General features: G+C 36.3%; 1 protein-coding gene across 7 annotated transcripts in view; it reads left to right on the plus strand.

Annotated features, from left to right (window-relative positions):
* nfic (nuclear factor I/C) overlaps positions 1–17,098 on the plus strand; it is a 115,503-nt gene that overhangs the window by 67,909 nt on the left and 30,496 nt on the right. For all 7 annotated transcript variants that reach the window (XR_010895973.1, XR_010895971.1, XR_010895969.1 and 4 more), the window contains exons 3-7: positions 5,926–5,997; positions 7,300–7,374; positions 10,023–10,146; positions 12,322–12,446; positions 16,126–16,236. Coding sequence is in view for 1 of the 7 variants with exons in the window: in XM_067394708.1 (XP_067250809.1) it covers positions 5,926–5,997; positions 7,300–7,374; positions 10,023–10,146; positions 12,322–12,446; positions 16,126–16,236 (507 nt within the window). In the remaining 6 variants the exon portion in view is untranslated. The remainder of the gene's footprint in view (positions 1–5,925; positions 5,998–7,299; positions 7,375–10,022; positions 10,147–12,321; positions 12,447–16,125; positions 16,237–17,098) is intronic.

The raw sequence follows: 17,098 nt of genomic DNA on the forward strand, positions 1-17,098 counted from the left end.
AACGAATCAGTTCAACTTTTCTTTGAAAAGATCTTTTGAAATGAAGCATTTAATGAACTGATTCTTTCAAATGAATTAAACTTCAAATCACTAATTGAGGCGGGCAACAGTTTAGGAGAGAACATCTGAGCAGTGCCTCAGTTAATTTGGCTGTAAAGCACAAATTGTATGTACGTATTTTTCGTTTTGTTGTTTGTTTTGTCAATGTATATGTCACTATTATGTGTAGTATAACCTGATATTGCTGAGTTCAACATGTCAACATTCAACATTTTTGTTGATCCTGGAACAACATTCAAATCAACCAATCAGATTTGAGGGACAAGTTTACAGATTATGTCAAGTTTAGGCTTAAAATCATGAATTGGTTCTTCTATATCAGTGTTGTTCATCTATCATTTCCCTCTGATTTTTGCGATAACTTAGGGGTAGGGTTAGGTTTAGGGGTAGGAATAGGGTTAAGACTAAATTTTCAGACTAGAATGTTGTTCCAGGATCAACAAAATATGTTGACCCAGGAACGCATCTAACTCAGCAATATCAGGACGTGCATTATATGTATCTTTTCATTTATAGTGAATGAATGTTGTATGATTGTTGGCTGTCTTTATGTTAGTCTTATGTTACCTGCCTAGGGGCTGCAGATGAAAAGTAGTTATTTTTATTAATTCTGGCATATTAACATGGTGTATTGTATACAACAATGTTCATGAATATGCATGGTCCCTATCAAATAAACCAATAAAATAAAATAAAAATAAAAACATGAACACCAGTAGCGTTTTGTAGCAAAAGTAGCTAGAAATGGAGTAGCAATTAGTGTTGCTCAAGTGTCTCTTTGTTTGTTTTTTTGTACCTTTTGTGTTTTTATTCATTTGATATCATCTAGGGGTCTTCAACCTTTGTCAGGGTTATCTATCGTATATAACTGACAGATGCTTTTTATGTCTTCCTATAAAAACTTTACGTACATTGATATATGCTGCGTACAATACAAGCCATTTAATAAGTAATGAATAATTGATGACGGACCGTTGAATTATTCGAAAATAATGCATACCCGAGGTGGTAATGGGGCCATGACGCAAAGGTTTGGGTGTGCATTATTTTCTAATAATTCAATGGACTGGAGTCAATTATTCTACTTATGCTGCAGTTACTATACCTCAAGACACTGTTCAGATGTTGTATTCTAAGACATTTGTCAGGTTTTTGTCCTTAAAACGCTCTTGTGTGTAGGACTAATTTCTTACAACCCACGCCTCCATTACTAATTACAAAACGTCATTTTAGAGCTAGTAAATGAGGCTTGAGCTAATGCAGTTATTAGAGAGAGAGAAAGAGAGATTATGCATGTGTGAATTACTTGAATCTGTGCGTCTTTCGACAGCGTTCGGCAGCAGCATCTCTATCAATAGCGAAACCATAAGTTCTTTTGCTGTTGTAGGCTGTAAGGACATTTGAAGTCTGAAATCATTTGGCGAAGTGATATGAACATATAATGAGGTCAAGATCTGCCTGGAACTATTTTAGCCAAGCATTTAGCTGAAAATTATTGCACACCTTAGAACGTTCGTCAACCAGTCCCTGTAGTATAGCTGTTATTAATGTACAAATATATAGGCTACTTGCTTTATACTGTTCAAAAGTTGGGGTCAGTAAGATTTTATTTGAACATTTTTGAAAGAAGTCTCATATGCTCACCAAGGCTGCACTTATTTGATTAAAAGTACAGTAACAGTATTGTAAAATATCATTACAATTTCTAATAACTGTTTTCTATTTTGATATATTTTAACATTTTTATTCCTGTGATGGCAACACTGAATTTTCAGCAGCCATTACTCCAGTCTTCAGTGTCACATGATCCTTTGGAAATCATTCTAATATGCGGATCTGATGCTCAGGAAACATTTATCGATGTTAAAACCAGTTGTTCTGCTTAATATTTTTTGTTGAAACTGATACCCATTTTCCTTTCATGAATAGAAAGTTTTACATACCCCATGATGACCCGTAATTATCTAGCTGATGGCGTATTTTGAGGATTTGGAAAGTGTTGAGTTTCTGTGTGTCAGTGTGCAGGATTTCTAGAGGAACATTCTGAACTCAACTCCAAACTCCAAATGTTTATTTTCTTCTGGTTCTGAAAGAGTGAAAGTTTGCTCACTCTTCCTGCCATGACTAACTGCGTAATACCTCATGTTGTTATTTAGCTGTTAGTCACTCTAATGGCTGAGGCAGTGCACAGGAATGTCTTTCACGTAAGGTCACTTCCACAGCTCAAACTTTCTCTCTGACTTTCGCTCTCTGCCCACTCCAACTTTCTAAATCTTCAGAGTCTCTGCCAACCATTTAGCAGCGGCCATTTGCCTCTCTGTCTCTCTGTCTGTCTCCCTCTCGCTCTCTCTTCTGCCCTGACTGGAGTGAGTTGGCACATGGGCAAGCTGGCACTCTTCAGTACTGTTACTTTTACTTTGTTCTTGCTTGAGAAAAAGAGGGAGGGATAGAGTGAGTGTGAGAGATAGAGAGAGGGAGAGAAAGCAGAAAGAGGGATCTAAAATGGCTGCCAACGACAAACCTCCTCTCTGCTCATGAAATGTCTGCCAAAAAGAAAAAAAAAACGTAAATGGCTGTGTCGATGACTGATTCCTGGCTTGAAATGTAGCTTGCATGAAAAGAAATAACAACTTTCACTAGGAGCAACCTCACTTTTACTGCAGTGACAGTTTTAGTATGGAAAGCACATACAAGGACAAAAAGTTCTTAAGCATGGGGCCATTAAATCATCGAGATGCTAAAGATATTACACAAAGAAGTCAGAAGCTAGAGGCAAAAATGATTTTTGGTTTTGATGAAGGAGAAGGAAGCAGTCCTCTTGATAGGTCAGAGAATATTTTTTGGGTTACTAATCGACTAGACTAACATGTCTCCAGATTACACTTTGGGTTGTAGTCCAACTAAGGAAAGCTACCATTGCGTTTCAGAGTTTGAGAAATGGCTTTACAAAATGGTGCGCTTGAGAGAAAATGGACGTTGTTCAAGCACATTTTATTGCATCATATTTTCCACCAGCATTTCTACTTTTTTGTTTCTTTTATTTATGTTGTGAATGTTACCTGCATTTTTCCCCTTAGATTTGTGTGGAAAATAGGTTTTATGATTGGATTAGGTTTTGTTTTGTCATGAATGGCAAACATTTGACGCTATGCACCACAAAGAAAATGGCCGTTGTTTCTAGCAGATAGTTTTGCATCATATTTTCCATCTGCATTTCTACTTTTTCTTCTTAGACTTATGTCGGAAATGAAATAAGGAGCTCTCAATTGGGTACAGATTCCTCTCTTATTTACATTTTATGTTTTGGTGTCTTCAGCTTCACGGGCCCTTTTGGACACAGAGATGTGTCAGAGCCTCTCGGTGCCAGTATCTCCCTCAAACTGACACTTTTATTTTTCCTTCCCTCCGATTCTCCCTGCCAGTTATTCGGTCTGAGGGCTGACTGCCTAGAAACCGCCACAGCTTTTGGCAGGAGTGCATAAGACTCTGAAGACAGTCATGGAGAAGAAAAGCAGAGAGAGAGAGAACTGGAGCGTGTCCCTCTTTGTAGCTGGCAGCGCTAATCATCCTGGCCTGCGAAGAATCGCAGCGATGACAGACATGTTTGTTTATGTTTTTGTGTTGGGTTATTTTTTTATTTTTAATTTGCCGCACTTTTAAACATTGCTCGTCTCCTCTGGAACAAACTCCAGACCTCTCAGCATCCATCTGTCTCCTACTGTTTAAGGCCTCTCCAATTTTTCATAATCAAAACATTGAGTATTATGGCCCGGGTCCAACCGCTTCCTTTGGAATGTCATTGAACTTATGAAGATTTGTAGAGTTTATAATTCTTTTTTTTTTTCCCAGAGCATGTGTATTTTACTTACAACAACATAATTAGGCTGCACTTTGCACATATATTTAAAGAAAACATTTCATATTTTGTGGCAGGGGAAAATTACGCTGGAATAATTATATGAGAGGTCGGATTGAAGACTAGTCGTGATCGTAAAGTCAACATAAAATCCAAATTGACCATATTTATTTTCTGATCTTATTGTGATTTATTCAGTGGTTCATCTTATTCCAAACGCAAAAAATAATCTGTCTTCGCAATTTTTAATCATTATGTAATGACTTTCTCTTCCTCTGAAATTACTTTTCTTTTCTGGCAACATCACATAGGTCGTTCAGGCTATTTGGTAATGTTAATCAATAGCCAAATTTAGAAAAAACGCTTTTACTTTGGCTCCATTTTGGTATGTAACGCCCAATTCTTATGATCCTAAACTACCTTGCATTTTGTTTGGCTAAATATCCTGTTTCACTTGGAATTATGTCACGTTATGGAAGTGAAATGGGTTGCAAACACAAATTCACATAAACTTTTAGTGTATTGCCTATAAGAAAAATAGATCTAAGAAATTTGCTCCAGAATCACTGTTGTGTTGCTGTGGTCTGTGTGTTTTCATGTGTCTTGAGCAGTAGTTTGCGGTCGGCCTCCGAGTCCTGTAGGCCACAAAGAGTGTGAGAGTCGTAATGAAGCGTTGCATTGAGACGTGTGCAGCCAGTCGGACTCTCCTCGACTTTGAACTGGCTGTGGCGTGCGGCCCATCTGATAGGGAGCACTCTTATTTATTTATCCAGCTTGAGCTTTTTTACTGGCTTTTCTTTGAACGCCTGCCAGAGTCCTTGCGGTAACCCCTCCATTCTTTCATTCCCTATTCAGAAAATCCTCCGTCGCTTCTTGACTTGAATTCGTTTTATGTGTTTATCTGCGTTTTCCCTCACATCCGTGTGGCAAAGAGCTGGAACGCTCACAAATAGGAAGGTTTTATGGTTGGATTAGGTTGTTTTGTCATTATTGTGTTGCTTCAATGAGTTTACACTTTGGCAAGACAATCCCCATGCTCTGCCAGTGAAGAGGGTTCAACGAGATTACGCTCGGCCTTGCCAAACAAGTTGAAAAGAAAGAGAATATTTGAATGGTTTTGGAGCACTTTGATACGGTGTGTTTCTCATTTACAAGGCTTATGAGCCATTTGGCTGAGCCTCAGTTCGTCGTGGTATCAGAGCTCATGGCTGTATCAGTGTCCTATGAGTGATTTATAGAAAACATACAGAGTTTTTGCTTTGTCTGCTGTTTATACAGAAACATGTTCTTATGTCGGATTACCAAAGCTATCGCTGACATGATCAACCACATGCCAACATGTCAGAGGTTTCTGTTCATTGAACAAACACTAGTCTCTATGCTGCAGTTTGCTTACAGAATGTTTGCCATTTATCATGTATAGAATCAGAGTAATTATTCAACTGTTTATTATTTGTATGTTTTCTATTCATATTCTACTGGCCTAGTTGTGCCAGATTTTTATTTGCCCTGCCAAGATTTGACAAAAAAGCTAACTTTTAAAATACATTTTTATTTGGCTGAAAAATATTTGTTATGTTTATATTTTTATTTTGATTATATTAATGTTTACGTTTACATTTTTAATAATAGTAATTTAAGATGTACAGTTTATTTTACAATAAACTACAACATATCAGCATTTATCTTGAGAACAACAGCCTCGGCATCCTGTCATGTTATTTTTAGATAAAAATGATGAATTGATGCCAGTCACTTGACCTGAATAGGTACAATATTTTCAGTATTTTTTCTATATAAATTAGGCCAACTCATTCACTATCTCTGTTCAGTACATCACAGAAAATCAAATGTTGAAGATTGCAACTGAGCATTATTGTACATTAAGCTGAACATTAAGATGAACGGCTGAACACCTCAACTCTTCAGACCTTCGCATTTATATATATATATTAAGAGAATCTGCTGAGTAGGAGACTAATGTCTTTCTATCTTTTGTTCTTTTTCAGAGGCTGAACAGAGCAGTAGTCCTCGTACAGGCATTGGTTCAGATCAAGAGGACAGTCGAGCAGCCACCATGGGTAAGAGAGCACATGTACACACACCCACATTCACACAACGTGTACGGGAATACTTGCAGTATACCGTGTTTTGCAACATACAGCACGGTGCAGTCCTGTAAGCGTCCTCTACTGCACTATACAAACATCCTGTTTACACAACGCAACCTACATGCACAGCTTCAAACCCATACCCACACACTCAACATCTTTCTCTCTATCTGTCTCTGCCCAGTTCATGTCACACTCCTACCCACATTCCCCTGTTTCAACAGAACTTGTCTGAAAGGCCAGCAGTTTATTCTGCATTACGTGGTGGATAAAAGTCTAGCTCTGTTTAGGGAAATTCTAGATAGGAATGGTATGTGATTGAGATTATGTCGGTGATTTGCATATTCAGGCCTGCTCATAATCCTGTGGTATTATTATAGGACTGATGGGATGGATGAGGTACTTGTCCATTGACAACTATTTAAAATAAATTAGTCAATCGATTTATGAATATGATATTGTATACCGAATAATTTGTGGTTGTTGTAATGTGATTGTGATAATATACATTAGTGTTCAAAAGGCTGTGGTCAGTTAGATATTTAGTGAAAGAAATGAATCCTTTTATTCAGAAAGAAAATTTATTGTTTAAAAGTGACAGTAAATGCTTTTACAGTGTTAAAAATATTTCTGCTTCAAATAAATGCTGTTCTATTCATCAAAGAATCCTGAACAAACTATTTTAGTTTCCACTATTTTTCAACATTAATAATAAAAAAATGTTTCTTGAGCACCAAATCAGCATATTAGATTGATTTCTGAAGGATCATGTGACACTGAACGCTGAAAAGTTCACATAAGTAAATTACTTTTTAAAATATATTAACATAGACAACATGTATTTTAAATTGTAATAATATTTCACAATTTTACTGCTTTTACTATAATTTGATCAAATAAAGGCAGCCTTGGTGAGCATCACCATCACAGAGACTTCTTTCAAAAATGTAAAAAAAAAAAAAAAAAACTCACTGACATATATCAATATTTGCTGAGGAAAAACCCCTAAATGAATATAATTCAAATTTTAGTTTAGCTGAGTAAAACACTGTATCCAAAATTTCCTTTTGTCCATTATTCACTACAACTGGTGTGTACTGGCTGAACAGACTCCTTTTATGTAAAACGCTAGCATTCATTCATTTAGATGCTTTTATCCAGAGTGACTTAGAAAAACTAAATTAAATTTCTTTGTGTGTGAGATGCCGGTGATATCCTTGTGTTGGAAAGCACTGCACCATCATTTATTCCATGTTTTCTTTTGTTTAACAGATGCCCCAGAGTTTCAAGAGAGCTTCATAACTTCGGGCGTCTTCAGTGTAACAGAACTGGTGCAAGTATCAAGAAGTGAGATACTTTTGTATTTCATATAATGCACTTAAGGCACAATTCACCCAGAAATGAAAATTCTGTTATCATTTACTCACCATTTATGTCATATTATATATTATAATTTAAATTTTTGGGTGAACTGTCCCCTGAGAGTCTAAACCATTTCAATGAATCAGTTTGTTTGAGTTTCTTGTCTTTTTTTCTTGTCTTCGTATCTCATCTGTCCCTTTCCACCTCCCACGCAGCCTGTGTCCACATATTAGACACAATTGTCAGTTTCACAGCTGTTTCATGTCAAGTTTGACAGTTCCTCATTACAAGGGAAGGAATCCCACCAGTCTGTCCAACGCAACTGATTGTGTTTAGCCGAAATTATTTTCTTCTTTCCATTTGGCTTCCTGTTGTCTGGTAGTCAGATAAGCAAGATCATTGTATATCACTCCTCACACCTGTGTGCAATCACAGTGTTTTACAAGTTATATACAAACTCATAGATTGCAAATGCATGTTAATTAAATGTCTTATTGTGCATAGTGCAGTTTCATTAGTATTAAAGTCACAGTACGTATGTTTGGCCGCTATAGGTCACTTATTCAAAACAAAATCAAAGGCGTAACTTGATGACGCCATGATTGAGCGTGGAATCATGGGAGTTGTTCATGTCCACAGCCGATGGGAAGCAATCCGATGGGCAGAAATCATGTTCAAGGATGAGCTAATGTATTAAAGTTTTATTAGTATTACTGTGGTATGAAGCAGGGCGTGGCCGAGAGCCTACAGCAGTAAAGCCAGAAATCGAGGGTAACACAGATATGATGTCACTGACAGGCAACGCAATGACACGAGCCGTTACAATGGTTAAAATTGCTGATTTCTCTGGATCTGAACATTGTTGGAAGCATTTGGGATAATGGAAGCACACAAGTCAACAAAAAATGTAACAAAATATATAATATATATTCTTCTAGTAGTTTTTTTTGTAAATTTTTATCCCAAAAAACTTACATATTGTGCCTTTAATCAATCATGCTCAAACCAGGTCTAATGTACTTCTACACAATATTTGATAAATGTATTATTCTTATGCCGTAGGTCACAGTCGTACCTACTAGAATAACAAGCCCATTGTTCCCACATTGTATTTACATACAACACATTCAGACATAACTGAACACACCTGTCCATTAAGCTCGAGCTATTACGGTGTAATCGAACATAAACAGAGTAGTGGAATTATATAAGGAAAGAGTTCAGCTCAGGTAAGAGCAGACATGCAGTGGCACATAAACCTCGCTTTGGTTTAAACATGATTGTGTGAGATAACACCTATCTAATGCAAGTATTTAACAGGTCATGCTGCAAACCTCTAGTTTACTGTATGCTAGATAACAATCACCAGTGTTAAACATGTGAATAAAGAGTCACAGCTAAGATATTCCTCTTTGTGATAGCAGTGAGGGATTTATCATGATGTGCACTACAGTATTCATAACCAACTGCACTACAGTATTTAGCTTCCCACGCAAAAGTACTGTGGCATTACTTTGAAATTTACCATAGTACTGAATGGTTACTATTTTCATTTACTATAATATTTTTGATGCATGTCCAAAACACATGGTATTATAGTGATACCATGTCCAAAATGGTATCATGGCAATACCATAGTACTTTTTTTAGTTATTGTTATGATAAGTACACTACCGTTCAAAGGTTTGGGGTCAGTAAGATTTTTTGAAAGAAAGAAATTAATACTTTTATTCAGCAATTATGCTTTAAACTGATCAAAAGTGACAGTTTTAATGTTACAAAAGATTTAAATAAATGCTGTTCTTTTGAACTTTCTATTCATCAAAGAATTCTGAAAAAAATGTAGTAAGTTTCCACAAACATTTTAAGCAGCACAGCAGTTTTAAACATTGAAATAATATGTGTGTTTAACTTGTGCTGTGATTGTTGTGCTGTGCAGATTGGTGTATGACATGATCACATGATTAGAAAGGTCTTGTGACACTGAAGACTAGAATAATGGCTGCTGAAACTGAAGCTTTCCCATAACAGGAATAAATTTCTCAAATATATATATATATATATATATATATATATATATATATATATATATATATATATATATATATATATATATATATATATATATATAAAATTTTAGTTATGTTACTGTTTTAATGTGTTTTTGATCAAACAAATGCAGCCTTGGCCAGCATAAGATGATACTTTCAGTAACATTAAGAAATCTTACCACCCCAAAACTTTTGAATGGTAGTCTACAAGTTTGTTTGTTTATAGAAATTAAGAGTTCAGATGCAAAAGCCTCTTATGTGCCATCTGAAATTTTCTTTTAAAATGAGCATTTTTATCAAGCTTGTATGTTTATGTTCAGTTATTTCACTTTAATGGCAATGAAAAGGACCTATTAATTGCCATTAAAGTGAAATTATTGAACCTAAACATACGAGCTTGATAAAAATGCTCATTTTAGAAGAAAGTTTCAGACGGCACTTAGACGCTTTTGTATCTGAACTCTTCAAAAATATAATATATAAATATTTATATAAATAAAAATGGTTCTACAGCCAATACATTTTTTTGTTTACTGCAATATGCTTATAGTAACCTGTGTATGTCTCCATATGTGTGTGCAGCACCGGTGGTGACGGGCACGGGGCCAAACTTCTCTCTCGGAGAGCTGCAGGGGCATCTTGCTTACGACCTGAACCCTTCAGGGGTGGGAATGAGGAGAACCCTACCCAGTACCTCCTCTAGTGGGTCAGTATTCCTGTCTCCACCACACATCTGCCTGCAGCGGGCAGAAATCCTCTTGTCAAAGGCAGTCTGTCCTTGAGCTACTTTTGACTGGTGATGAGATCTAATCTGTGTTTGTGTGTGTGCGTATGTATGTGGTTTGAAAAAGAATCAAAAAAGACACAAAAATGAAGCCACATCTGTTTATCGCAATGCAAAATTGGCTCACATTAAAATAAGGATTCCATCCATGTCCAGCTTTGATGAAGTCATAAACATCCTCTGACTCAGTTCAGTGGATCTGTCTGATGTTAATTAAGGAATAAAGCATCTTTATCAGATAGTTTTGTCCACATTTGTTGTCACACATGTTCTTTTCAACATCTAATGCATAATGTCCAAAAGTGATGACCTTTGATCATGATTCTAAATGACCGTCCTTTTCATATGTCATTGACTTTTATTTATAAGATCTAAAGAACACTTTTAATCAGGTATTATTTATGTATTTGTTGTAGTTAACTTTTCATGACTGAAAATATATCTGTCCACTGTAATGGATATCATACATTAATGGGTTAAATATTTGTTTATTGGGCATTTCATTGGGAATTCACATTTATTTGTATAGAGCTTTTCACAATACATATTGAAAGATTCAAAACATCAGTTATGATATATATCATCTGTTATCAGAGGTGACTGTGTCCAAGTAATATCCATATTTCAGAAATGTACAGTTCTAAGATAATACAAATCATGCAGTTAGCGAACATCATGTATTAATTTTAGGAAGAAACATTGAGCTCATCAAAGTAATTATGACAAGTTGTGAACATAATGATTACAATATATTAATCTGAGACTGCATCAAATACGATGCAACTTTTACAAAGATTTTTTAACTTATTATCAAATGTCATTCATTTATATATATATATATATATATATATATATATATATATAATTTTGTTAACCTGTGTAATGTTGCAGTTTGAGTATAAACAACATCTGCAAAGTTACAACGCTCAAAGTTCAATGCAAAGGAAGATATTTTCTTAATCGTTATTTTGGCTGCGTGAGATTCTCCAGCTTTGTTGTTGTTGAGCAACCGAAGCACAAGCTGTTAAAGCTCCGCCCTCTTTTGGAAAGCGCAGCTCATTTTCATTTAAAGGGGCACACAAAAAACGCAGTGTTTTTGCTCACACCCAAATAGGGGGAAATTTGACAAACTATGATAAATGATCTGTGGTGTATTTTGAGCTGAAACTTCACAGACACTTTCTGGGGACACCAGAGACTTATATTACATACTGTGAAAAGGGGCATAATAGGTCCTATCTAATATTTTTTATGTTAAATTTTAATGTGATTATGTCTTCATTATGAAGTACATTTTTGCCTTTGTTATTTCATAACTCAATCAGAAGTTTTCTTTTTATATAACTTTCCCAACAGCGGCTACATTGTAGATGTTTGTACACCAGCTGTTGTTTTTGAGTTTTGTGGTTCTCCGTGTTGCCATGAATTCAACAGCTTGCAGCAGTTGCTGATTGGTCCAAACCAGAATTTGTTTGGCCTATTTATCTGAACCAGGCTGAAACTGTGGAGCATGTGAGATTTCGGGGCAGTTAGACAAGGCTTTGAGAGTTTTAAATGTACCTGTCAGCATCTTGCTATGATAAATGTTTGCTGTTAACAATTGCTATATTGGATGAATTAGACAGAGGGAGCCCAAGGCGTTTTAAGCTCAAGACACCAGTACACCTCAGTGACAATAAGATTTGTCATGTGTGCGTCAAGGCAAAAACCACCTCAGGCGATACACAAAGCTGAATAAAAACATCACAAAACTACATCCTTACATGCACCTGGGAAAGATGAGTGAGTGTGAAAGGAACATGGCCCCTCACTCAGGTCTACTGAGGGCAGTTTATTTGATTTATCTGCTTTTGTGGTTAGCCAAAGCCTCAGTTCTGATTAATGTGCTTATTTTCCATTAAACGCACTGCAAAGCTAAACAAAAGGTGAATGCACTCTGCTCATTGTAGTCAAGTGCATTGGAAAAGCAGGTCCGTGGGGCATACATAAGGCACGTCCAGACAGTTTTGGACAGCATATTTGTCTGAAGGTTCAGCTAAACAATGCTTTGCTCCATCATTCATTTTCTCTTCTCCTTCTCATTTTTGTCTGACACAGAAGTAAGAGACACAAGTCAGGATCCATGGAGGATGATATAGACACCAGCCCAGGGGGCGAGTACTACACCTCTCCCAACTCCCCCGCCAGCAGTTCACGCAACTGGCCAGAGGAGATGGAAGGAGGTCAGCCTTGTTTTTGAACTTACAATACAGCATTTTAACATAGAAATATAGAATCATAAATGGAAGTGAAAAGGTTGATTTGCTTTTATTTTACTAAAGGTTTTATGAATATTTATTGGACAGTATCTTTAGAACTAGGCCATGAACTTACAGTGAACTTGGACAATCCCTCTAGAGCAACCCGGGCTATGGCACAATAGTGGTGGCTTATAGTGACTGTACCAGAAATCTTTCAGTTCCCTTGTGCCTTGACCTCTACACCACACAACCAATAATAAAGTTCCTGTACATGAGGGCTTGCACAGCTACTTGTTTTTACACTAGTCGTCTAGTAAAACTACACTGTAAAAGTGGTTATGTGGAGTTATTTTTAGGTGATCTAACCATTAAAATTACTTTGGCTGATGTAAGATAATGAAGTCAGATTAGTTTGGACATATTAAATATTTTATTTTTATTAAAATATTTTTATATTTTTTAATGTTTTGTAATATTTCTATATTTTTTATATTTCTAATTTTTTATTTTAACTACTTCAGCTTTTAAACTTTTAAGTTAACTGCCAAGGCAACATTTCTAATTTGTGTTACATTTTTTTTTTAAGTTTAAGCTTCAGCTTTATTTCAATTAACGAAAACAATTTTTAACTTTTTAAGTTTTAGTTGGTCCATTGTGCGGTTCGTTTTGAACTCTGAAATATTAATATTTTGTTACCATACAAACATAATGACAGAAATACACAGTTTTCAGAAGACCATTCTTCCTGTCACTATGTAGTGTACAAGTGTAACTTAAAATGACGTGATCCATAGCAATGAATAGTGGTAGAACTAACCAATTTATAGACTAGTGGGCTCCTATTGTGTATGAAGATTTTCATATCCATAAGCATAGATGTGGGCCTCATTTTTGAAGCACATTCAGATAGTGAATGACAAACATATCAGGTTTTCAACTGCAGTAGAGGAAGTCTAAAATCACAAGCTTAGGCTGGACTTGGATTTGAATTTCCTTAACGTAGTGCCAAATCCTAATTAATTCATGAACTCTCGTTTTTGTGAAAGTCTGCAGAAAGCAGCACTGCACTCTGTTCTTTAGCTTAGAGCAGAATTTTTCCGAACTCAGTATTTGCTGTCTTATCATACTGAGAGAGATCTACTGTATCACTGTAGTCAATCATCTGACCCTTGACCCTTTGGTTGTCTACTCTGTAAACATAATTTTTTCGCTATATTTTTGATTCCTTGGGATCTTCATGAAGCACTTCTAGGTAAATGACTAGAATAACTGGGTTGGCTGGTTTGCTCATAATGCTAATTTGTGGTTTTCATTTCTGTTTTTGAGGAGTTAAAATTTATGTAGCAACATGTCAGCCATACTGTACATTGGGAATAACTCATGTGTGACAGTGCATATCAGAATCATGCTTGATGCTAAAGCATAACTAATGAATGACATGGGTGTGAAGGATCACTGCCTTTGATGCTGTGAATAGCTGAAGGGTTTTGACAGCTATCAGCTCAACGTAAAGACCCTTAAAATCTTATAAAACCATTTTAGACAGCTCTTTTTATGCTGAAGCAGCTCAACTAATTTCATATAATGTAGGGCAAACAGTAGATACAGAAACCATACTGTAATCCACTTCTGGGTTTATGTAAGGGGAAGTTTCAATGAGCAATCTATGTAGGGGGAGTTCAGTTTGTGGGAGCATAAAAGGATATATGCGGTTCGTAGGTGAAAATGTGATGTTGATGATGATGATGCCGAGTGCGCTTTTAATAATATGTAAAATTAGTTCAATGGAAGACTGTGTTCTACAGCCTAGTGAGCTCCCTAAGTATCTTATGCTCAGCATATATTTGAAAAATTATTTATTTAGTAGTTTATTACTGTGATAGCAAAGCTGAATTTTAAGCAGACATTACTCCGGTCTTCAGTGTCACATGATCCTTGGTGCTCAAGAAACATTTTTTATTATTATCAATGCTGAAGACAATCAATTGTTGTTCTGCTTAAAAATTTTGTAGAAACTTTTTGATCAACTTTTGTAGATACTTTGAGTAGAAAGTTCAAAGAACTTTGTAAATGTCTTTACTGTCACTTGATAAATTGAATGCATCCTTGCTGAATTGAATTGTAGTATATATATATAACATTTAATTTGATGTTGAAATCTTTAACAAACTTTTTTTATTTTTTACTTGTATACTTTATATTTTTGTTTATTGAGTATTGTGCCATTTGCTTAGCAACATTCTAATAATAATGAGGTTTGATGACAGTTAAGATACTGTGTTCTGTAGGAAGTAGGTAGCAAGGCAGCTCACTACATTTTGGAAAAGATGAAAAATGCCCTAAAGAAAAAAATCATAAATTTAAAATTCATTTACATGCATTAAGTCATACAGTTTAGTATTTATTCATGAGAAAAGAACAAAAAGATTCAAAGTTGTTATCTCCAGATCAGCCTAAAACCTTCATAGTTTATTGTGCGATTAGAAAGGTGCTGAGTTGGCATTTCAGGCCTTGCATAACATCCGACTTCTGTCACACCCTTGTGAATATACATTATCCCTCCAGGCAAAACTGTTGTTTAAGATCTCAGGAGACCTGCTTCACCCCTCCCCATTGATCTATAACCAGCAGGCATCTGAAATCCATCACTGTGTATGAAGTAGCATTAATGTTCTCATATCAGCCTCTATGGAAAATCCCATCAACGTACACACAGCTGAACCCCCTGCGGTGACCCGTCCCTGCCCACCTAACTTCCTGTCTAGACGTTCCTAATGAGTTTCTCTTTAACAATCCCTCAGCTGATTGCTCTGTGCTCTGGTTTAATGCTCACCTTTACAGGTACTTATGGATTGAAACCTGAGGATTAAAATATGGTGTTTGGGAGGGAAACTGTGACCATTTATGATGTGTGTCCCTAACGGTATCGTTCACTCTAAAATTAAAATTCTGTTCTGCAGAACATAAAAGAAGACATTTCGAAGAAGGTTGCGACTCTTTTTAATGTTTGCTCATTAAATACACAGAGAGAATTTTCAAATCTTCTTTTGTATTCTGCAGAAGAAAGCCAAACTGGTTTGAAATTGTAATTTTTGGGTGAATTTTTTTGACATCATATAACCGCAAACAAAATGAAAGAACATTGAATGAAGATCTTCATATATATCCTTCTTTGAAAACAAAGCAATTTCTGGGAACTTATGAAGTCCCTTATTAGGAAAAACTTCTATATAGAAAATGTTCTAAATAGATCACTCTGGAAGCATCCATATGGAGACAGTATCATTGCATTGACCTTAAATACCTGGTGCAGATCCTCAGCTACAGACATATTTTCCCATAATCCCATTGGTCTGGCTGCAAGAAAAGAGTGCACTCTCTGCATTGCACTGCAGCACTGTCAAAACTCTGGTTCTCTCATCACACTGCGCCACCTTGTGGTCAGTTGTTGTGACTGGAAGCATCTGCTGTGACCTGACAGAAGCATCGAGAGTGACCACGCAGTGCTCGTTAATTAGCTGACGAAGCTTTCCTTTAGACTCAGAAAAGTTTGTCCTTTTATAGAACAATGGAGCTGAATTTGCAGTATTCCGTATTAGTGAAGCACGCGCTTTCCTCCCCCTCCTCCATCTCTCTCTACTTTTCTCTCTTTTTCACACAGGAATCTCCCCTACAGTTAAGAAGACAGAGATGGATAGTCCATCTCCTCAAGAGAGCTCTCCACGTCTCGGCTTTACACAGCACCACAGACCTGTCATTGCAGTGCACAGCGGTGAGGGGACAACACACATGTGCATATATCTGTCTGTTCTGTCATCACAGGCCCCACAATGCACACACAAACACAGCAAGTGGCTGGTTGGGAGAAACAAATGTAAATTTTTTTACTCTTGTGTTCAGTTATTCAAACTATCTCTGCTAATATAATCATATCATGTACAGCCTGCTTATATTGTATGTGGCCCTGTTAAAAGTCAACATAAATCTATTTTGCAGTGCGGCGCTTCCGTGTTTATGCCCGAACGGCAGCTCAGTATTGGCTGATGCTGTACACATGATGTGATGCTGCAGGAGTTGGTCAATAATGAGTCAGCTTCCGGGCGTTAACACGGAAGCGCTGCACTGCGTTCACTACGTCAACTGTGTAGGAGACTGACATGGGAGAGAAGAAATTGTTGAATAAAGTCGTTATTTTTGTTTTGTTTTTTGCTCACAAAAAGTATTCTCGTTGCTTCATAACATTAAGGTTGAACCACTCTAGTCAAATGGACTATTTTAACTATGTCTTTATTACCCTTCTGGGCCTTGACAGTGGTGGTTAAATTGCTGTTTCATCAAAAATATCTTAATTTGTGTTCTGAAGATGAACGAAGGTCTTACGGGTTTGGAATGACATGAGGGTTAGTAATTAATGACAGAATTTTCATTTTGGGTGAACTAACCCTTTAATGTTATGTTTTCCTGAGTGAAATAAGATTTTGCACAAGTGTAAATGCAAGGACTTTATTTTACCCATCAGGAATCGATTAGATGGTAAAAAGTTGTAATAACATACCAGAATGGAGCCACACTGAGTGAAAAAATTGCCTAGATAGCCATTTAGCTGTTGATTAACATTATATTAAGTGATGTCA

This window comes from Chanodichthys erythropterus, chromosome 9 (genome assembly GCF_024489055.1).
Source record: "Chanodichthys erythropterus isolate Z2021 chromosome 9, ASM2448905v1, whole genome shotgun sequence".
Classification (NCBI taxonomy): Eukaryota; Metazoa; Chordata; class Actinopteri; order Cypriniformes; family Xenocyprididae; genus Chanodichthys; species Chanodichthys erythropterus.